Consider the following 24128-nt stretch of genomic DNA (forward strand, 5'->3'; position numbering starts at 1 on the left):
AAGAATGTTAAGCTGCAAAATACTCTCAAAGTCTGACTTTTCATACTTTACAGGGAAGCCACAACAAAGCAGGAAAGACTGCAATTATAACTTTAGGTTCAAACAGATTTAAAGAGGAACCTTGCTAAATGCTATAAAATAGCATTAATATATATGCTATAATATAGGATTTAGCAGCTATGTTAGGCTAAGAACTGGAAATCCATTGTTTTAACATATTTCAGCTCCTTACCATTACAAACAACCTACACAGACCCTAGTAACCACTCACAAATCTGCAAAAGGAATTAGAGAACAGCACTCTAAACTGTCACATGCTGAAGACAGAAACATAAAAGATGGTAACAGAGTTCACTAAAAAAAAATAGTTACTCACTCTTCTCCTCCTCTTTTTTCTTTTCCGATGCTGCCGCATATCGTCCCTCCTTCATCGCTTTCTGAATAAATTTGTAGTAAGGATTGAGGTAGTGGTCAAACCGCAGAAAGTCAAACTGGGAGTTCCGAGCCTGCTTTGCTTTCAGCATGATCTCAAACTGGGCTCCCTGCTTGCAGACAAAATTGGCCGTCCGTTCTATGATCGCATGCATTTTGGCTGTTGGTGGCTATGGGAAAGAGCACAAATATTTGTGTCCATTTTGTTAATATTTTCCTAACTGTTAGTTCACTCTGCTCTAGAAAGGGAAGCAACTACAGTTCTGAGGATCTCTCATTAACAGGCAAAAAAAACAAGAAGCCTGTAACAAGCACAAATACCCCACTGAGAGTCACACAACAACATAGAACTCCAAAGCAACTTATTGAGGTCTGCAGGTTTCGGACATTCAAAGATTCAAGTATTCATTTAGGGCTGGTGACTCACCAAGCCGGACAAGCACTTTTCAGATCACAGTTCATAGTTGGCAGGTGACAAACTGTGAAGGCCCAATTTAGAAAATACTTCTAGCTCACGACTGCAGACCTATAGCTTTGGAAACCTATTAAGGTACAAACACCACAGGCTCAAGGAGATTAAGTAGTTTGCATTTATCACATTTTTCAAATTCATTTTCTGATTTAAAGTATTCAGGCCCTCTTTTTTTTTTTGCCAACAATGAGGCCAGGCTGTGGTTCTTTTCCAATAAAGGAACAGCTATTATCCAGCAGCACTTGATAAGGCTTCCATGTTTATTCACTTCTTTTGTGCTGAATTTATGACGAAAATCCATTTCCACAGCAGACCTCCTTTTTCTATGGATGCCACACACGGAGGCCAACAATTGGAAAACATATTGCATACATAACACTTGGTCCTCTTTGGAACAATGCAAAGAGAACTCAGCCGTGCTCCCGCCTGCCACAGCTGACTTATAACAAACCTTGCTTTCTCAAAACTGAAGTGCCTTGAGTATCATCGTTTAGCTTTGCAGAAATATGCAGCTCACAGCTTTTGTTTAATTTTCCACTTCGCTGGCTCTGGTTTCCTTAATTGCACCAAACACATTTTCATAATAATTGTTTTTTTGAACTTAGTGGATCTAAAAGACTCCTGAAACAAGGTAGTGAAATGAGCCTGTTGCATCAATTTTCCTACATGCAGTCGACAAATTCGGTATCCATAAATTCATAGATTGCTTATACGTGTAACGGCTCAGCATCTTGCCAATTGTGTGGCTATTTTAAAAAAGCAACTGGGGAACAATATTTAAGCAAAAACGAGATTACAACTCCATGCTCTACAAAGAAATCTGACTCAAGGACACGCGTGACAGCTGAAAATATCTTAAGTTCATTTCATGATGTATCTCCCCCTTTTGTGACAAGATTAAGAGAAAAATACTACAGTAAATAATCTTGATCCTGACAGAAAGACATTACAGGGGGCCTTTCATGGCTAACTATGATTGCTGGTACTACTGATATGTCAGATGAAGGATGAATTTTTAAAATGCCTTCAAGTTACCGTTACAAACATGGTAACAGCACTGGGGCAGAGCCCAAGTGCCAAAAAATGAGGAAGACAGGAGAGAAAGCCACCACAGATTCCTGCGGCATTGCTTCACTGAGCACGGGAAGCTTGAGCAGTAAATGCAAGTTCTCCTGCAGAAAGGAGTACACCTTCACAAAAGCAGGGCATTGTTGTTCAGTTGCACAGTCGAGTCCGACTCTTTGCGACCCCGTGGACAAAGTCATGCCAGGCCCTCCTGTCTTCCACCATCCTCCAAAGTCTGCTCAAATTCATGTTTGTTACATCAGTAACACTGTCCAGCCATCTCATCTTTTGCCATCTCCTTCTTCTTTTGCCTTCTGTCTTTCCCAGCATCAGGATCTTCTCCAGGGAGTGTTCCCTTCTCATTGGTGGCCAAAGTATTTGAGCTTCAGCTTCAGCACCTGACCTTCCAGTGAAGAGTCTGGGCTGATTTCCCTTAGGACTGACTGATTTGATCTTCATGTAGTCCAAGGGACTCTCAAGAGTCTTCTCCAACACCACAGCTCAAAAGCATCTATTCTTCTGCGCTCGGCCTTCCTTATGGTCCAGCACTCACAGCCATACATGACTACTGGGAATATCATCGCTTTGACTATATGGACTTTTGTTGGCAGGGTGATGTCTCTACTTTTTATTATACTGCCCAGGTTCGCCATAGCTGTCCTCCCAAGGAGCAAACTTCTTTTAATTTCATGGCTACAGTCACCATCTGCAGTGATCTTGGATCCCAGAAATGTGAAGTCTGTCACTACTTCCATGTCTTCCCCTTCTATTTGCCAAGGTGTGATGGAGCCAGATGCCACGATCTTAAGTTTTTTTGATGTTGAGTTTCAAGCCTACTTTTGTGCTCTCCTCTTTCACCCTCAACAAGAGGTTCTTTAGGTCCTCCTCACTTTCTGCCACTAGAGTAGTATCATCTGTATATCTGAGGTTGTTGATGTTTTTCCCGGCTATCTTAATTCTGGCTTGTGCTTCATCCAGGCCAGCATTCCGCATAATGTACTCTGCATATAAATTAAATAAGCAGGGTGACAATATACATTCTTGTCAAACTCCTTTTCCTATTCTAAACCAATTAGTTGTTCCATATGCCGTTCTGACAGTTGCTTCTTGACCCTTATACAGGTTTATCAGGAGACATGTGAGGTGGTCTGGTACTCCCATCTCTTTAAGGACTTGCCACAGTTTGTTGTGATCCACACAATCAAAGGCTTTAGCATAGTCAATGAAACAGAAATAGACGTTTTTCTGATACGCCTGTGCTTTCTTCATAATCCATCAAATGTTGGCAATTTGATCTCTAGTTCCTCTACCTCTCCGAAACCCAGCTTGAACGTCTGGTAGTTCCTGATCGACATACTGCTGAAGCCTAGCTTGCAGGATCTTTAACATGACCTTGCTGGCATGTGAAATGAGTGCAATGGTGCGATAGTTTGAGCATTCCTTGGCATTACCCTTCTTTGAGATTGGAATATAAACTGATCATTAGGATGCTCTAATCAATCAAATGAAGTTCAGTGCATGCAGGCCCAAACGGCAAGATGGTTTCTTGCAGGGCTGATTTTGTAGCAGGAGTTCCTTTGCATATTAGGCCACGCACCCCTGATGTAGCCAATCCTCCAAGAGCTTACAGTAGGCCCTGTAATAAGAGCCCTGTAAGTTCTTGGAGGATTGACTACATCAAGGAAGTGTGGCCTAATATGCAAAGGAGCTCCTACTACAAAATCAGCCCTGGTTTCTTGGATTTTAAATGACTGAAATGACCACACAATCTAGGCCTGACTGGGAGTGCTGGACTTTACGCATGCAGGTCCCTGCACAAACTTTACCTCCATTATGCGGATAGGCTCAGAGGAGGTTCAAGCGCAACAAACAGGACAAATAATTTTGTATTTTCACATTTCGTCTACACCTCCCACACAGTAGCCCAAACTGTGCCACTGACATTATTTCATTGCTCAACGCCCCTGAGTATTTTCAGGGAATTAATCCATTTTTAATATATAATACTAACCATCCCCATAACAACAAATGTTTCAGAATTATTGTTTCCAACATTAAACAGAAAGTAACATTAAATTAACACAAAAGCGGAGGACACCAGAACATGGGCATTCAGTTAAATGGTGGAATCCAGTACTTTATTTGGGGGAGTACGCTTTCAATTAAAAACTCATCATCGACAAGTTAATACATTTCACATCTTTAATCTGTTTCACACTGCTAAGGTAGGCAATCTAACAGCAGGCTAACGCTTTTACCCAGAATTTCTGTCAGAAACATAGATCTTGAAAATAGCTATAATTTAATGTTATGCGTATTTTTACATCATTTCAAATATCCAAGGAACACTCCAGAACAGTGTTTCCTAAACTGTGAAAGCAAAGGAGATGCTTTATTATTAAGCCAAAAGGTTTCCTTTTAGTGCACATAACAGTAAGAACAGCCTAAGCCGATCTGGTGCTCAATGATAAAATCACTTGAGAACCGAGGCACCAGCCTGGCATGGAGAAGCATTTGCACTCCTTCCAAAGTTGAGTGCTTGAGGCTGCTACTAAATCCTGACCTGCAGTTGCAAGCTAACACCTCCTCCGTGACACAAAGCGCCAGGTGAAACACCAACTATGGCTGTCCCTTGAAAAGCAGAACATGGCTGGAGTGACCCATGATCTGATCATACTAGGTTAGATCATGATGGGCTCTGCAAAGGGTTCCTTTTAAAGCTTCAGAACAGTTTTCAAGTAGCCTAAAAATGTGGTGGCCAAGCTACTGCTGGTGACCGTACCACCTCTGAGCCAAACGATCTGCACTAGCTGCCCACTTGTTTCAAGACACAGTTCATAGTGCTGGTTCTATGGCTCTCAATGCCTCAGGACCAGGATATTGGAAGCACTGCCTCCTTCCACACTGTCCAGCAGCCTCTTAGCTAAGATTCTAGGTCCAGTTCTCTTTGCCCTTGGCTGCTGAAGTGAGGTGATGACCAGAAACAGGCTCTCTCCGTGGTGGTACCTCCCTTTTGGGATGCCCTCTCCCCTGGAGGCTTGCCTGGGGGCGACTTTACTACCTACTTGGTTTTCCCATTAAAACCCCTGAGCAAATGCTAGAGGCAGCAGTCTTCCATTGTGCCTGCACTGACAAGCCCTCCATCACTATCTTTTTAATGGCACAATTGATACTTGTAGTGTTTTTGTTTAAACCTTAATTATTCAGGAAGCTATGTGTGAGCTCCTGTCTGCTGACTGGCAGGCAGCTGTGAATCAAAGATGTGACAGGTAGCTTCCTCTATGGATGGCACTTTGGCCTCAGAAGAGCATTTACAGTAATTTCTTGCAGTATTCTAGCAATTCTCCTGTACCATAGTGTTGCGCCCTGGAACGCCTTGTGGGAGTTACTGCATTAATCTTTGAAACTTAAAAGTTTGGTTGAAGGAGAATGAGTTGTGACAAAAAAAAATGCATAAGAAGCTTCAATATTTTTTGACACTAACGTTTAGAACTCTGCCAACACAACGCACCATTCAGGGAAATTAAACTCCAGGTAGTAGTTTTTTGTTTTTCTTAATGCCACTGATACAACATACGGAATTATAAAAAACCACATACCAGTTCCACATCAGAGGGTACATTCAATCCCGCGGGGGCAATAAAAGGTTCTTCATTTTCTTCTACGTTTTCTATGGTGGTTGCAGCAACTGTAAGTAAGAAGATGAAATACTGTAATACAGAAACAGCCTAGGACTCTTAGTAGAAATACACAAAACACAACAGAAATCCTAGCCTTTTTATCGGACAAATTTGCTCCCTAACTATTTTAGGTGGTTATATAAATGTAAATATTATTTTACTAGTTTCATTTCATATGGTTAGTCTCCTTCTACACAACACCCCCCCCCAAAAAAAAAATAAGGCTTGCTCTGCTGATTGTATGACAGCAGATCCAAAACCTTGCAAGGGCTTAATTACAACAGAACTGTCCAAACTGTTTGAGACCTACAGCAATGATCTAACCAGAAGGTGCATAAATGCAACAGATACCTTAATGCATGTATTGTTCCCTGAAGGTGGCTTTTACTAATTAAACACTCAATTTGACCACCTGAAATACACAACTTTACAAAAACAGATACTGGAAATTACACACCCTTGGATTTTAAAACAGTTAATCCACTACGTCAAGCCTGTGCTTTCTGCCAGTGTTGTTTACTGGTTCTGACAACGGCAACATTCCAGCATGGATGATTCCTTTGATCAGATCCAATTAGTAAGAGATAACATCCTCTTCAAAGCATACATAGTATGAAGCAGTATGAGAGTGTATGCATCAAAAGACACTTCGCATCCCCATATCAATATAATGCTATCTCCTGCTGGCTGGACAGAAACCATTTGAGAGTTCGTGCCATTCATCTGATATTCTGAAGCAAACTACCAGCCCCCAGTCACCCCCTTCAGTCACTACATCTCTCTTTACATTCATGATCTTTCTCACAGAAGCTAGCTCAAGGCTTTCAGGAACAACTGTACTTAGTCCTTAATACACTAGTGTCAAACTTATGTAAGATACAATGTCTTACAAAAACAATGAACAAAAATACAGCAGCAAAATTAGTAGACAGTGGAACTGTACTTTCTTTGTACCTTCTCAAGGCAAGGTCCATACTTGCTCTTAGCTGCTTTTTTTAAACACACAGGGTTAGATCCTTGCTATTGCCTGCAAAAGTGCCAGGTGCGGCCAGGATTTTGTGACAACAGGAAACTGAAGATGGAAAAGGGAAAGGAGATGCTGCTTCTTACCCTTCCTTCTGCCTTCTGAAGCCCACGACAGAGGTCCCATAGTCCCAGGATCTAATTTCCAGGGGCCAGAACAGCCGCAGGAGTGGAGAGGAACACAATCAACATCCATGTTCCTTCCACTGGCAGCAGTTAGGACCCAACACACAGACCTATCATGTATGTTTGTGATAAATGAAAACCTCTTTTCCTTGTAATTGCTACAATCCCTCACCTCCCCGTTGCAGAGGATAAAACTACTCAGACGCCTACAGAGAATGTGGAATTCCCATGGTAGACTTTTCTTTTTTAAAGTTTTGTTTACTGATTACAAATCAAGTGAGCATGCTGAATCAGATGCAACCGATTCAGGACAATGAAGAATTTTCCAGTTCAAAGTTTTCTGAAAAGCTCCCATCTCTAAAAACAGGACAGCATGTCTCACCATAGGTTAGGCAGTTTTGTGTAACCTGGAACCGACTTAAAGAATGAATTCGGTGAAATTAACTTCAGTATCAGAAAACTTCCTCCAGGGAAATCTCCAGCTAGCAGGTTGTGCAAGTTATAACAGATGCCTACGACACATGCAAGAGATGAAGCTTTGGTGTACCTTTCTCTGCATAACACTGCCGCTTAAATGGTAAAATTTTGTTTTGCAATGATACAGACCCAAAGAACTGCAAAACGGTATAGGATCTGCTTTGTCCCAAATTCTGCAGACCGCAAAAGATAAATCCCTTCATCTGCTCTAACTGCCTACACTTTCCCAATATTTTCAAGTGTTCCTGCAAAACTGCCTTTCAACCCACATGCTCCACAAAAACGTGTTTTGGAAGACACTTCTAGTCAAGAAAGTTCACTACAGGGAGCCTACTTTAATGATCTGCCTGAAGCACATCTGCTTCTCTCCAGTGGTGCTGAAAACTTCACAAACGCATTGCAAGATCTGACATGACGGTGAGCCTTTTCATTACTAAAGGCTGAAAGTGTTTTTAATTTCCCAAGGAGTGACCAGGAGCGGTGGGAGGGGGGACTCTCATTTCTAACCTTACAAGCAGAAATACACAATTTCTAGAAATTTTAAGGCGATAGAGGGGAGGAAAAAACAGTTTTGAGAAAAGGATAAATGCCTATGCACTTAACAATAACTTATTTTACTGTTAAACCTATTTGTAAAATATAAAAAGTGTAAGTTTAAAAAATTGCAAAAACAACCTATTTCAGAGAGAGAGAGAGCTCTGAAAACTGCTAGAATCTATGCTAATTTGGTACATATATTAGTTTTTGTCATTTGATAACAAAAAACAAAAATAGTAGTAGGTAAAATAAACTCATTATTTGGCCAGAAACTGTATCCTATAATCTCAACAGGACTAGAAGCATATACAGACTAGAAGCACCGATGGAGCTGGTAGTATCCGCCATCTTTAATGCATCTTTAATACATCACTATATCTGATCTAATAGCACCTACCATTGTTTTATTTAATTGTTTTATATGTTTTAATTATGATGTATTTTCATCTTTTGTCTAATAATATTGGTCCTGTGCCCTCTTAATGTGAGCCACCCTGAACCTGCTTTGGCGGAGAGGACGGGATACAAGTCGACTAAAAAAATAAATATATTGAAAACAATGACCTCTTTAATAGTGTATTAGATCAAATTAGTCACATGAAAGCAATAACTGCATCTTTAAAAATACCATAAAGGTCTACAGGGCACCAGGAATTATTAATCTCTAGTGTTGTAGATTAACTTACATTAAAAAATCTTCACACTCCCCGTTTTGAATAAAAATTTCTCTTAAAAAGCATTTCATGCATGCCAAAAGCAAAAATGTTTCATATATTTTTCCACCGCTCCCTCAGAAGCCCTGGGCCTTCACATCTCTATGAGCAAGGTACCATTTACTGGTGTTTGGAATTCAACTCAGTCCCCAATTAGCACTTGGATAGCTTGAACTGCTTAGAAAACTGGCCAATTCCCTTATGCATCCTTCATAGCTGATTTGGCAAGAACAAAACATGCAGGTCTTACTCAAATTTAAACCAGTCACTTTCTCCTAACCTTCATAATGAATGCAAAATGGATGGCTCAATATCCTCCATAGCATCATTCCCAAAGAATATTCTGCTTCTACATTGCACTGAAACAAAGTTGTAACACATTTCTATCAATTGGGCGATATTACTTAAAACAGCCAATTGGTAATCTTTGGCAAATAAGGATCACCTCCAGAAGACTCCAGAACAGGCACGTTTTTAAAGCGGAAAACTTTGTTTCAGGCTGGTCATGGGTCACACATTACCAATTCAAATACATGCCCATCACCATCTCACACGCACAGTTATTTATAATCTTAAAGAGAATTTGCAAAAGAAAACGTCAGAAAAACTCATGCAATAAATATTGTTTAGCATAAAGTTTTCACACTTAAGAGAAACACCAGGTTATTTTCCCAATTGCTTAAGAAAGCCGCCAACAGAGTAAAACATATTCTTCTTAAAATTTTGCTAATTACGTAACTTGAGTTCTGTAATCCAGCAATTCTTGAACCTGTATGTCAGAGTACAGTGAGGTGCTCTGAAAGAACTGGTAGCGTGATGCAGCAAATCACAAGCTCTCGTGAGCCCCCAAAATACTCGCTCTGCAGGAGAAAGCTGTTGCTGTGCCTAATTGCTCTGGGCTTCCTGTCAGCTCCTACAGAGGTGGGTAATTTTATTGGCACTTTGTGTTCTGAGTGACTGAATAAGCCATACATGCAGGAGGGCAAAAGCAACAATCACCTTCCTTCACAGGAGGCCATGCACTGATTTTATGAGACCCAATGTTGTATGGCGGTCATGCTGACTTCCAACTTGAAGGTACTATCAGGCTCCGGAATGATTATGCTGTCACACTTTAAAAAAAAACCATCTGCTATTTGTTTTATTTTTATTTATGCCATTTATTGCCCGCTATTCTCACTTGGAGTCAAGGCAGATCACACAGAGCGAGTCAATACAATCGACATGATGGGGTGTTCAATAAACAATACAAAGGATGAGGGGAGTAAAACCAAACCAATCTAAAACCGGAACTGAAGCAAAGCATAAGTCTTACCATTAGATGATGTAAAAATCACATGGTAGGATCCTACTTTTGGCAAGCCGAATACACTAGTATAGACCACAGTAGCTAATAATTTATTTAAGTAACTCTGCGAGTCATTTAGTACAGTTGTGACTATATTGCCTGCACAGAAATGCCCTCTTGAATAATTCAAGTTTTGCATAGTTGGTGGAAAGCCAGGAGAGGAAACTTCCTGACCTCCTCGGGCAGGCCATTTCATAAGGTAGGTTCACAGCGGAGAAGGCATGTGTGCCGTTGTTGTTGATTTTGTCCACTTGCAGGCTGGCAACTGCAGAAGACCTGGTTCAGATGCATCTTTGGACATCAGAATAAAAGGATTCCTTAAATTTCCACCCCCCCCCCCCAGGAAGAGAGTACATTGCAACTGTTAGAGGTTTGGAAAAGGTGCTCTAAAGTTTTAACTCATTTAAATGGAAATCATAGGCTTCCGTGCTTCCTACAAGGCTAATGCCTACACACTGATCAGATCCATCTACTCCCAAAGGTTGGCCCCTGCAGGGTGCCCAAAAACTTCTCTTGAAAAGAGCACAAAGAAATACTGGAATACACCAAGCATGCATCACGGCAGGGCAAAAGATTCCCGCCACAGCGCTATTGTGCTTTGTTACTTTCCCAATCCCACCCATTTGGCTTACAACGAATGCAGTAGCACTTGAGACATGAGTTTGGTCACGTCTTCTTTCTTTCTTCCTTTAGAAGAACAGCAGGCTGCCTCTTCAGAAAAACTGCTCAAAGCAGCTTGCAACATAAAAACCAACCAACCCAGTCACCTAAAACTAGATTCAAATGAAACCAATCCGCTCGCCCCCAAAACTTCTCAATAGCTATAACTGTGTGCTTGCCTGCTGTCCAGTCACAACTTTGCCACTGCCTTCCTTTGCATAAGAACCCAACACTTCCTTGGTGGTCTCCCACTCAAGTACTAACCATAGCCAACCCTACTGAACTCCCAAGCTCTAATTAATCAGACTAGTCGGGACTATGCAGGCTGCTAAAAATCTTAATGCAGCAGCCGTAAAGTCATCAATGTTGCTTCGGAATTTCATGCTTCCATGGCTGGCAGACTAAAATTAACAAGGGAGGGTTCTTACTGCCGAGAGATGCAAACAGAGGCGTTTATCTAGCCTCTGGTCTACCCAAGTCTGAACTGTCATTCAAGCCTCATCAGCAAATAAGACGCTTCGACAAACACAGTTCAAGAACCAGTCCAGATACTATTAGCAAGATTTACAACATAATGGCATTGAACACTGAACACCTGTTGCCTTCCCCCCAATGCAGAAAAGCAGTGTGTCAACCAAATGCACAGGTGCAATAGTTATTCTTGATGAAATCACCATTAAAAGGACTACATGACATGATGAACTGCATTAATGAGGGGAAGGTCATACATAGCAACGCACATGCAAGAAAATATATCCTGACGACATGCTTTGTCAATTCTGAAAAGGTTTATTATTGACTTGTATTCAATCAAAAACCCTTTCCCAGAATTCTCTAGCTTAGGGGTGGCCAACGGTAGCTCTCCAGATGTTTTTTGCCTACAACTCTCATCAGCCCCAACCAGCATGGCCAATGGCCGGGGCTGATGCGAGTTGTAGGCAAAAAAAAACATCTGGAGAGCTACCGTTGGTCACCTCTGCTCTAGCTTATCGCAATAAATTATTCATCACTTAATTCAGCAAAAAGAACTCTTGTGTTTATGAAACCTTGATATGCAGGCTTCATTTTAAAATCCTTGCCAATTATGTGGCTTAATTAAACCTATGAGCACCTCCAACATAGCATGCACATTTTCTGTATACTAACCACAAAAAATCAGAAAATTTGAGAAAACTACTCTAGCCCATCAATACTCACATTCAGCCTCCCTAAGTTAAAACACACAAACAAAAGTCTTGGGCTTCCCTAAGCATAATTTTTAAAAAGGTAGAGCTCTTTGTGACTTACATTCACATTATCAAGAAAAAAAGCAAGCAACAGAGGAGACAAAGATTAGCGATTCACAGGTCCAATTTAAGATCCCAAGGAAAGACACCAAAGAAAACAAGAACCACGAAAAGGAGGGGTGACCACAGAGAAAGCCTCCTCTATGATAGCGACGTGCTTCTGAGAAACCGAGACAATATAACTAGCCCCAATGACAATTTGCAGTCATGTGGCAGGGAAAGCTTTTTTCCATTTTCTTGGGCCTCTGACACAGTTTCATCTTAATTATTCTTCTCAACTCTTAACTTTGCCTTCTCCATTGCTTTCTTTCCTTTGTGTGTGTCTGGCACACTTGGTTTTTAAATTTCATGCTATCACCTTCATTGTATATTTGTCTGTACTGCTTTTCAGTACTGTAAACTGTCTTGGGCGCTAACGGCAGAAGGCCAGTGCAAAAGAAATACATTAAACCTTGCTAAAAAGTTTTAATGTAATCAGCAGACACACCACCCCAGGTGCACAGGGCACCTCTCTGACCTTGCCTTGTTAGGAAGGAGTTTATCCCTACCCTCTGTGTCTCTTCAGGTGGACACACTTCTCCTTTGACGCCATTACATAATAAAGTCTCAGCAAGACACTGCCAGCAGGCACAGACTGCATTTTACAAATTACGTTGGAAAGCATCCCCTCCCCAAACTCCAGTTACAAATCACAATTTGAGCTGGAAAGTGCTATTTCTGAACAAAGAATAAGTTTATTGCCCTCTTAATTTATAGAATTGCTTACATTTTGCTTTTGAAGGCTGTTCCTCCTCCTCAGTGGGTTCAGAAGGATCATAATAATCACTACTGTAAGTGAATCCCACTGCATTATAGGTGCCATCTTCCGCCAAAGCTTCGCTCAACCTCTTGTATTCTTCCTCTTGGAACAAAAATGTAAAATTCAATTAAAAAATGGACGCATTTCAATTACAGTTTGAGTTTAAAAAAAAAACAACAGAAAGTATGTTAAGGGTTTACGCCTAACATCCAAATATAAACATTAAAACAAGTTCACCACGTGAGTCAGCTGTAGGTACTGAGACTTCTGCCAACAAGTTACTGAGAACCCAAAAGGAAAGGGGGCAGAAGACATGTTTTGTGTTGATCATTTTTTTTTCCTGCCGAGATAAGTGTCTTAAGAGTTAATCGTTCTTACTTCAAACAAAGACAAAGACATGGACTTTCATTCATACAATACTGTTAAAGAAGAACAGTTAAAAGTGTCTCAGTTCTCAGTCTGCCCTCAAAAGTCGGGCAATTTCTGTGTGGCTCTATATATAAACTATCCTGAGGTCCTCTCAGATACGCAAAGACGCCTGTTTTTCGAATCCACTGGGTACTGTCAAAATAATATCAGAAAGAGTGAGTATAAAAATAAGTGGGAACAAGTTTAATTTTTTTTTAAAAAATAAAAAGTTAATTTTAAATTTTCAATTAAATGTGTTCTAACTCCGGAAGTTATCCTTGAGCAATACCTTGCCTTGCCTCCTCCTCAAGCAAGTCCGTATGCAAGGCTAAATACCTCTCTTCATCACAGAGGGCTTCTATTCTAGCCTCCTCTTCAGACAACTGGTAATCTCTGTTCCATGTGGAATACTCAGCATCATATTCAGAAAGGTCATGTAGGTGACCACGCCCATCATACCTGCAACACGAAAAGAATGGTCAGTGGAAAAACTTTGGACTTGGGTTTCTGCCACGACACAAATACTTACCACATAAAATTGAAAAAAAAAATTCAGTTAACTTCAGACTAATTTAATCTGACTAATCACTTCTTGCCCACTATAAAATTCTTTTTTTATTTTTTTTAAAAAAAGGTCTTGGCTCCCCATTAAAGGACTAGTATGATTAAAAGCAAAATAACTTAATTTAAAGAGGAAACGATTCCTTTACCGTTCTTACCGTTTATGGTTCAACCATTCAAAACTCCCTTGCCAAAACACTTTTTTTTTCCTGGAAAGTCAAAATAGCTTACATTTACACAAACCCAAATACATAAATACCTATCCGTAAGAACCAAACGGTGGCAATTTCCTCGCTTCTTTCTGCTAGCCTCGAATTCTCAGGAGAAATCTTCACCAAAGAAACTTGCGTCCATTGGAGGTAAAATCATGGCTAGGCTCGGCCCCTAGCCATACGGCTGAGGAAAGAAGTCCTGGGTTATGTGATAGAGAGACACACATACATAGGAACAGTAACATAAATGTGCAATTTAAGGAGGTTCATCTTCGAAGTTACAAAAAAATGCTCAGAGGCATTTAAAAACCTTGCAACTAGGCATCCTGTCTAGTTCTGGCTTCTCAGCTAGTCACCTGGAGCGAGTGAAAAACACTTGCAGGTGACCAGGCAAGGACAAACTTGTAAACTGCAGAACAGCCTCAAATCTTTATGTTGGCAAGCAGTGTGGTAACATCTAGGGACTCATCCACAGGGTCAGTTTAATTCACTGACTAGTTATTAGGCTAGTTTGGTATTTTCCTTGAGATCAGGAAAAAGTGAGCTGATGGAGAAGCCAAATTCCACCGATCTTGGACTAATCTTGCATCGAAAATTTGACAGCGGGTCAATTCAAAAACACTGCAAGCAGCACTTCAGTCTTGCTAACCGAAAAAGTATTTCCCGTAAGAATTTTTGCCTTGAATCTTTCAATTCCAGGTTTACTTCTGCAGAACAATTAACAATTCTTCTGAACTGCTCAGGATAATTTGGATTTCCAAATATAGCAATTAGTGAAGGGCTCAAGAAAGCTTTCAAATATCTCCACCATATTCAAGAGCCTGATTCTTTTTCCTCCTCTAATTTAATGCATACATTAAACCAATTCAACACTGTGGTTAAGATCACACTTGTTAAACCTCCTTAATTTACAAATGTAGATTAACTGGTTTAAAGATCCATGTGCATATGTACAGTTTGCTCCCACCATTTGTCAAGCCAATTCATTCCGAACTATGGCTGCAGAAAATCAAAAGGACATTCTTTACTAGCTTTTAGTCTGCACTACACCTTCAGAAAAGGGGAAGGTTTTTCTAAAAAGTGTTTGTAGCACATATAAACCTCCCACTGATTTATTTCATGGATATTGAAGTACCAAACAAGGCCGTTAAATTTAAACTACAAGTCAACCTCTGTAACTAAGTTCTCCAAACCAATCTTCAATTTACCACTCAGCACAAATACTAGAAACTGGAAAAACTTGTCTGGTCAAGCAGCAAAAATAAGGTATTGATTAGTTCCATACCATTTTACTATACACAAGCAGAATTTCTACAGATATCCTAACTTCTTTGAGGCCCTACTGTAAGACAATTCCTCAGTCCAGCCTGCCTTGTGATATTAATGATGGTATATTTACATCATCATAAAAACTGGGGTCCTCCCCAGTTCAAAGTCTGAAATTATTGCTAACTGGCAAAATGTGTGTGGAAGATAAATGGAAAGAGCAAACACCTACAATATGCCACTTGCTCCTTTTCAAACCAAAGCCCTTCAGAGCCTCCTCCACTGAGATCATGTAGAACCTTACCGAGACTGAAATGACATGATTTCAGTCCCACTTTGCAGATTCCCTACCCAGCCAAACAGCAAACTACACAGCGTCAAAGCTTCATACTGAAAGCTTATTCAATCACACGGAGCAATAAAGTTCAGCTTGATACAACCAGAAAATATCTACAAGGTTTTGCTTAAACTGTAATAGCCACCAAACCACAAACTCACAGGATTTCCATTTCATGACCAAAAATCAAGATTTCAAGTCTCTTAACAAAATCCTACAATCCATCACAAAGGTAAGTAGTCCACAAATTACTCTGGGAGCAACTGCAGTCACTCAAGGATGAGTTAACAAGTACACCTAGCCTACATCATGTCAGACACATTTTTAATTACCACCACGGTTAACGTATCGAAAATGTTGGACTTGGACACAGGAACCCCAGAATCAACTCTCTGACAACCATAAACCTCAATGTGCAGCCTTAAGGAACTTGGCTATGTCACGGCTGATCCTGCCTCCCAGTGCTGTTATGGTGCAAGTCACGCAGACAGCCTTGACGGAAAAGCCCAACTGAAATATGATGTAAGAGAACAATGCTCAATGACTTGCAGGTGAAACACCTTCAACAGTTAAGCTGCACAGCCCATCATTAATAGTGCAGCATGCCTTGCCAAAAGCTGAAGTGGGCCTGTCTGTATACAAAACATCCCAGATATGTCACAGGAAAGCAGCACCAAAGGCTATCAAGTACGGCACCACTAGCCAGGATTAATTTACAAATCTATACACAATCCACAAAAACCCCACAATATGTCATTTTGTTCTTCCACAAGTATACAAAAAAGTCAGCCTCTTTTTACTAAGAGAAGTCATTATGAAGTTTGGTTTGAAAAGGAGATTGTCTCCACCTGCAAAGGGGGTGGGCCCAGTAACACAATAACCCTCTGCCAGGCAGGAAAAGAGGATGGAGGAGGACAGAGGCCCTTTAATCAGGGCCAAGGCCCTTTTACTATTGCACAGGTTACAAGCCTCAGACCTCTGGCATTTTTAAATTCAATCTGCTCTGCTCCTGTGTTTTTATCAGCAGCTAGATAGCAAAAAATGATCAGGGAAGGTTTTTTGCATCATCTATTTTCATTCTGCCTCCATGGATGGAAAAGGTTCATTGTGGCAGGTTGCTACACAAGGCAGTACCCCTGCCAATTGAGAGAGAGAAGTGGGGCAGCAATAATGGGAAAAGTTTCTCCTGCTTAACTGCTGGTACCTGAAGCTGCTGATAAAGACACAATAACAGAAGCATTATTTTTTTAAGTTACTAATTCTATTGGTCCTGTTCATTTGTCTCTTTACAGTATCCTAACATGCTGAACTTCAGAAATGGAAAGTTTTTATATTTTCCCCCTTTCTCCACTAAGGAAGAACTCCATTGTTAACTTTGTTCTTCATCACAGGCAACTGCACGAGGCACAAGAGCTAGATTGTTTTAGAACAGAAGTCACAATGGAAATTTAGAGTGGACAACTTTATCCTATGTTTTATATATGTACAAATATATGTACGCACTCAAAAGTGTGTAAATTCATCTAAAATCTTTCCATCCAAGCAGTCTTCAAGGAGGCAAACACCAAAACATGTCAACATCATAACAGCAATAAAATATATAAATAACGCCACAACTAGGGAAGAGGACCAACAATGGTCAGAGGAGGAATGTCAATGAAAACAAAGAAGTCTTTGCATGCTGGTGGAAGACAACAATAGAAAGAACATACAAATCAAACTGTGGAGGTTTTAGCATCACAATCAAAAAGGGTCTTCCTGAGGCTGTTACCTGTCTGGCCTCAGATGATGGGGGCACCCAAAGCAGGGCCTTCCAAACGTGCCTGGCACGGTAGGTTCATAATGGAGTTGACAATCCTTAAAGTATGCTTGTCCAAAAGGCAAAATAGTGAACACCCAGACCTTGAACTGGGTTCAGCAGCAGATCAGCAGCTGGGATTTATGGAACAAGACTGTAGTGACATGGTACCAATGACTCACTCTAACACACATTCTGGTCCTAGCATTCTGTACCCACTGTAGCTTCTGGATGCTCTTCAAGAGCAGCAGCATTGTTGCAAAGACTTTCATCTGAAAGCTGGTTCATCATCTTCAGTTAAAGCCAGTGGACAGTGCCCCGGCCACCACTGTCACCTGTCTATTCAACAGGAGGCCCAGGTCCAGCAGCATCCTTTAGGCAACTGCAACCACATCCAGCACAGGAGACATTCAACCTTTCCCCACCAGTAGTACCTCTGTTCTGTCAGAATTAAGTTTCAGTTAGTCAGCCCTCATCCATTCCAGAACTGTCTCCAGGCAAGGTTGCCACACTATCCACATATTGGTGGCAGCTCATTCCAAACCTCTATATATTAAATTATATGTGTGTGTGTGTGTGTGTGTATATATATATATATATATATATATATATATATATACACACACATACACACACACACATATATTCCTATCCACATGTACATAAATATGTCACGTCACAACAGATGCATGGCAGCTCCAGGACCATGGACGCATGTTTTCAATACAAGGGATGAGAAGAGGTAATTTCCCATTTCCTGCCTCTGTGTATTAATCCTGGACTTCCTCGGTGATTTCCCATCCAAGAACTACCCATGGCTGACCTTGCTTAGCTTCCAAGCTCTTATGACCTTGGGCTAGTCAGAACAATTCAGGCTGGCAAAATAAGTAAATACATACATACACACACACACACACACACTTAAACACATTCACAGACACATATATTGAAAAATGTTCCAAGGAGGACATATCTATCTTCACATGTACTGTAAGTGACCCAAACAGAAAATAAATTCTTATAATAAATGTGTGCATGTACATACATATATATACACATGCATGTATACATACATATAAAACCATACACATACATTTAAGGATTTTAAACAATTGTCTTTTAAAAAATCAAACCTCTTACTTTCTTCCTTAGGCCATAAAATTAACTTCCATCACATATATGTGTTTGTTTTACACGGGGTTTTTTTTGGGGGGGGGGGTGTAGCAGAAACTCCTTTACATATTAGGCCATACCCACTTGATATACCAATCCTCCAAGAGCTTACAGGATTTTTAGTACAGGACCTACTGCAAGCTCCAGGATGACTGGTTACATCAGGGTGTGTGTGGCCTAATATGCAAAGAAGTTCCTGCTACAAAAAAAAGTCCTGACGCTCACCATCAAGCAGGGCTTTTCTTTTCTTTTGTAGCAGGAACTCCTTTGCATATTAGGGGCACACACCCTTGATGTAGCCAATTCTCCAAGAGCTTACAGGGCTCTTCCTACAGGACCTACTGTACGCTACAAAAAAAGCCCTGATATTCACACACATTTCAGTCAGCCACTCAGAATGTACACACACATACAACAGAACAAAGCAGGAGACAAGTTTCACCTTTAAGACCAACTAAGTTTTCAAAGATTTCAGGTTTTCACGGCTGGTAATATCATTAGGGTTTGCAGAATCTTTCGGGCTCAAGTGCCGTGTTCTACTGGAGAAAGTTTTCCTTCCAGACGTTTCGTTCTCAGCTGTGGAGAACATCCTCAGTGGCGTTGCAGCCGGAGCAGGCGCTCTGACCTTCTTGGCTGCTGTGCAACTAAGTTTTATTCAGAATGTAAACTTTCGTATGCTCTAAGAAGACTCCATCAGACAAAACTGGAATGGCAAGCATCAATTCTTAATATAAGTGGGCAGTGAGCTGGTATGTAGAATCATGGGAATGTTTTTAAGAAAGGAAATATCAGTCTGTACCTGTGCAAGTTTCTTTGTAAGGTTGATGGGAGTTCCATTCCACGCGGCTTAACGTTCCTTAAAAACATTCCCATAATTCTACATGCCAACTCACTGCCCACTTATATTAAGAACTGCTGCTTGCCGTTCCAGTTCTGTCCGACGAAGTCTGCTCCGAGCCTTACGAAAGCTTTCATTCCGAACGAAACTTAGTCGGTCTTAACGGTGCCACTTGTCTACCGCTTCGTTCTGTTCCTTCAGGCCGACAGGGCTGCCTACTTGGATCTACACACATGCAACAGTTTGCACAAAACCAGGGACCAGCGCAGCGCCTGCTTCTAAACCAGCTCGAAATCCCTCGCACAGCAGTACACGAGCCAAACGTGACATAGTAATTTCTCGGCGCTGGCACGAGGTGGGGGAGTGGGGGGGGGGATCACGCCCTTATCGTCCACCGCTCCTTTTGAATGCGTACAAATATTTGACAGCCCCTCTTGTGGCGGCCCCCTTCCCCTCCCCGAGTCCCCTTCCCCCCTCCTCGGGTCCTGCCTGGCAGAGGGTCGCTCGCGCCGCGGCGGTTTTCTCCCCCCTCCCTTACCCCCCCCCCCTTTCCCGTCACGAGAAGCAAGAAGCGGGCGGGGGGGCTTTGGGGCACCGACCTATCGATCATGATGGAGGCGTCGCCCATCCAAGGGATGAGGTGGCGGCCTTGCTCCTGCTGCAGCGCCTTCTCGTCGTCGCGGAACAGCTTGCAGGCGTAGCCGAAGACCAGCAACTCCACGCGGCCTCCTCCGCCGCTGCCGCCGCCACCTTCGCCGCTAGCCGGGCCCCCAGCCGCGGCGGAGGAGCAGGCCGCAACCGGGAGCGCTCCCCCGCCGGCGGCTCCTCCTGCCAGCATCATCCGCGGCGGCGTCGCCGGCCTGGCCTCCGCCGTCCCCGCCGACGCGGCGCTCGCTCGCCCGGCGTACATGGAGACGAGGCGCGCGAAGGAATCCGAAGGCTCGAGTTGCCGGGCCGCTTCCTCTCTTCTCCTTCTCACCGCTTTGCTCCCCTCAGCTTCGCCATTGCCCCGAGACAAAATGGCGGACGGGCACTTCCGGCCGCGGAGGGAAATCCGGCCGGCCAAGGGCGGTCGCGTTTCGCCTCGGCAGATTCGTCACGAGCAGATGGAAAAGGGGGGGGGGAATCCAGGGCGGGTTGAAGGATAAATCAGTGTGGCTGAGATGAGGGAAAAGTGGGAAGCGCTCTGGGTTTTAGGACGGTGCGGAAGAAAAGGGGGCATCGGAGAAAGCAGTGACGAAAGTGTCGGAGAGAATAGTAAGGCTGTTCTGAAGGAGCGGCTGAAGGGCTCATGTCCAAAGGTCGTTTTTAGGGTTGAAAACCTTCATAGGCTGTGTGATCTCTCACACACACAAATGCACATTCAATCCACTTTTGATGCACTTTCCAACTGGATTTTGTTGTGTGGGCTGGCAAAATGCATTTTGAAAGTGCATTATTGTGTGTCTTTGAAATAATGTCTTTTTAATAAGAAGGCTGCTATCTTAGTTTAGTTTCAAAGCAGTAGACGAGTTGTACCTTTAAGACCAACTAAGTTTTATTCAGAATGTAAGCTTTCGTATGCTCTAAGCAGACTTCATCAGACAGAGTTGGAATGGCAAGCAGTGGTTCTTAATATAAACGGGCAGTGAGTTGGTATGTAGAATCCTGGGAATGTTTTTAGCAGATTAAAAGAATCACAAATTGGGGTCTGTGTTTGTTAGTTAATGTTGTTAACTGGGCTGAAAAAACATTGGAGGGTGATAAAAAGCAGATTGATGTCATAGGTGTGAAGTGCCATGAATCTGGGTAACATTCTGGCTTTGTTAGTTTTGGATGTAAATAGAGGGCATAGTTACTCAAGAGGTAACTTATCATCATTATAGTTTGCCATTCGAAAAAAAGGAATACATTAAAATACAGTGGAGGATGGGTTATAGGGTTGCCAAGTCCAATTCAAGAAATATCTGGGGACTTTGGGGGTGGAGCCAGGAGACTTTGGGGGTGGAGCCAGGAGCAAGGCTGTGACAAGCATAATTGACTCCAAGGGAGTTCTGGCCATCAAATTTAAAGGGACAGCACACCTTTTAGAATGCCTTCCTTCCATAGAAAATAATGAAAGATAGGGGCAGCTTCTTTTGGGGCTCATAGAATTGGACCCCCTGGTCCAATCTTTTTGAAACTTGGGAGGTATTTTGGGGAGAGGCACTAGATGCTATACGGATAATTTGGCACCTCTACCTCAAAAAACAGCCCCCCCAGAGCCCCTGACACCCGCGGATCAATTCCCCATCATTCCCTATGGGAATCGTTCCTGGAGGTGCATAATGGCTGTGGGGGTGGAGCTTCCCCCGCCGGCCAGCTGGCTGGGGGAGGGGGGAAGCCTGTAAAACCAGGGGATCCCCCGCTGGGACCTGGGGATTGGGAAGCCTAATGGGTTAGTATATGTAATAAGATAAACAGCCAATATCCCTTCTTAACAGGGTACATTAAAATATAGTGGAAGGTGGGTTAGTATATGTAATGAGATAAATAGTCCATATCCCTTATTTGAGTATGTCAATACAAAAAAAATTATTCTGATACACTGTTCTAAAAGAAAAATACATTGGAATACTGTGGATGAATAGCTGTACTCAGTGAGAATTGGTTTAGCATATGTAATGAGATTAAAAAAAACAACATCCCTGTTCAGTCCTGGGGGGTGTTTGTTCCAAGTTTCATAATAATTTGTAATTCAGCAATTTCTCTCTCCATTCTGTTCTTGAAGTTCCTTTGCAGTAAAACAGCTACTTTGAGGTCACCCATTGAATGCTGAGGAAAGTTAAAAGTGTTCGCCGACAAGTTTCTTGGTTCTGTAATTCCTGATGTCAGATTTGTGTCCATTTATCCTTTGGCGTAGGGTTTGACCCGTTTGCCCTATGTAAAGAACTGAAAGGCATTGTTGGCATTTAATGGCATATAAAATGCTGGAAGAGGAACAAGCGAATGAGCTTGAGATGGCGTAGTTAATGCTGTTATGTCCAGTGACTGTGTTGTCTGGGTGTATGTGGCAGCAAAGTTGGCACTTGGGTTTCTTCCAGCAGGGAGGCTGCACTTTATAACTGCTTCATGTAGAAACACAATATTTTTTCTTCTTTTTTCCTGCTGTAGTTAATACTGTCGTCTAAGATGATGCATTGAAAGGCAAGGTTGCCAACTCCAGATTGAGAGATTCCCAGATATTTATGGGTGGAACCTGAGGAGGCTGGATATGGAATTGCTCTGAGCAGGAGACGATGCCATAGAGTCCACCCTGCACAGCAGCCGACGTTTCCAAGGCAGGAATTCCGAACCGGGCCCCGAGCCGCAGCGGAGGAGCACCTATTGTAATTCTGACATGGAGCTGGCGTTGCCATGTCTCTCCTGGTCACCGGTAGAGGATGGGGGGAGGGATAGATTTGTCAGAGCCAGGTTGAGAAACTAGGAGATTTGGGGATGGAGCCACAGGGATATCATTAGGGTGCAATGCTACAGTGTCCATCCTCCAAAGCATCCGTTCTCTCCGGAGGAACTGAGTTCTGTAGTCTGGAGATGAGCTGTAATTCTGGGGGATCCCCAGGTCCCACCTGGAGGCTAGCATCTCTATGAGTCATGAATTGGCCACCACAGGAGGCAGAGCCAGCCACAAAATGGCTGCAGCTGCTTACCTTTCTTCTTCCAGTAAAGATCCTTGTGCTATGGTGGTAGGTGCTGCTGAAGCAACATTTATTGAAAATTTGCCCAGCCAATTAAATCTCCAGCAGTCGATCAAAAGCCCTGCTAGGCAAAAGCTGAACCCGGCTCTACCCACTTCCCCAAAAAACACTTATTGGATGCCAGAAAAGGTGTTGGTGGGCTTCATGGTGCCCATTGGCACCACAATGGGGGCTCCTGCTTCAGGGGAACCGATCTCCATGCCCTACATGGATTTTTTTTTACAACCTTAAGAAGACTGCAGATTTATACCCCGCCCTTCTCTCTGAATCAGAGACTCAGAGCAGCTTACAATCTTCTTTAACTTCTCCCCCACAATAGACATCCTGTGAGGTGGGTGGGGCTAAGAGGGCTCCCACAGCAGCTGTCCTTTCAAGGACAACTCCTATGAGAGCTATGGCTGACCCAAGGCCATTCCAGCAGGGGCAAGTGGAGGAGTGGGGAATCAAACCCGGTTCTCCCAGATAAGAGTCTGCACATTTAACCACTACACTAAACCGGCCCACTTAAGAGATGGAAGCTACTATAGTTGCTTTCTTGGAGTACATCTCTACATCATTTGATTGGCAATAAAGTTATGGGTGCTCCCCACAACTATTTCTGACTTCTGTCCCCCTCAGCCCCAACAACCTGGAATTCAGTCAAAGAATATGAAGATTTCAGGGCACAGTTTAACATTTTATTTACCTCCAGTGTATAATGTATATGTCCGTCATTCCCAGTGTCTCAGCTGCAATACCCCTGAAGTAACTACTGTTAGTTTTTTTGTTTCTGTTTTTTTTTTAAATAATGCTGATTCTCTTGCCCCTCCCCCCACCCTCTTAAGGGAGGACTTGGAAAAACCTGACTGAATATAACGGTACTTCACGCAACGGTCACCTCGAGACTGGACTACTGTAATGCCCTCTACATGGGGCTGCCTCTGTACCGAACCCGGAAGCTGCAGCTGGTGCAGAGCGCAGCGGCCAGACTGTTGTTGGGGCTCCCTAAATGGGAGCACATACAGCCTGGGCTGCGCGAGCTGCACTGGCTGCCAGTTACATACCGGATTCGTTACAAAGTGCTGGTCATCACCTTTAAAGCCCTATATGGTCGAGGACCTGTCTACCTTAGGGACCGTCTCTCCCCATACGAACCCCAGAGAGCACTGAGGTCAGCTGGAAAAAACTTGTTGACCACCCCCGGACCGAAAGAGGTGAAGCT

At 42.6% G+C, this 24128-nt stretch overlaps 1 protein-coding gene across 7 annotated transcripts in view; it reads right to left on the reverse strand.

Moving 5' to 3' along the window:
• Positions 1-20144, reverse strand: part of SFSWAP (splicing factor SWAP) — a 161023-nt gene extending 140879 nt beyond the window's left edge. For 5 of the 7 annotated variants that reach the window (XM_060249084.1, XM_060249086.1, XM_060249087.1 and 2 more), the window contains exons 1-5: positions 19811-20144; positions 13316-13485; positions 12586-12720; positions 5569-5657; positions 377-602 (exon numbers count right to left, since the gene is read on the reverse strand). In XM_060249084.1, the coding sequence (XP_060105067.1) occupies positions 377-602; positions 5569-5657; positions 12586-12720; positions 13316-13485; positions 19811-20121 (931 nt within the window). In that variant the 5' untranslated portion in view covers positions 20122-20144. Of the gene's footprint in view, positions 1-376; positions 603-5568; positions 5658-12585; positions 12721-13315; positions 14096-19810 lie in introns of those variants that run through there. The other 2 variants (XM_060249088.1, XM_060249089.1) reach the window with 2 other exon arrangements.
• Between the last annotated feature and the right edge of the window lie 3984 nt (positions 20145-24128).

This window comes from Heteronotia binoei, chromosome 11, assembly GCF_032191835.1.
Source record: "Heteronotia binoei isolate CCM8104 ecotype False Entrance Well chromosome 11, APGP_CSIRO_Hbin_v1, whole genome shotgun sequence".
Classification (NCBI taxonomy): domain Eukaryota; kingdom Metazoa; phylum Chordata; class Lepidosauria; order Squamata; family Gekkonidae; genus Heteronotia; species Heteronotia binoei.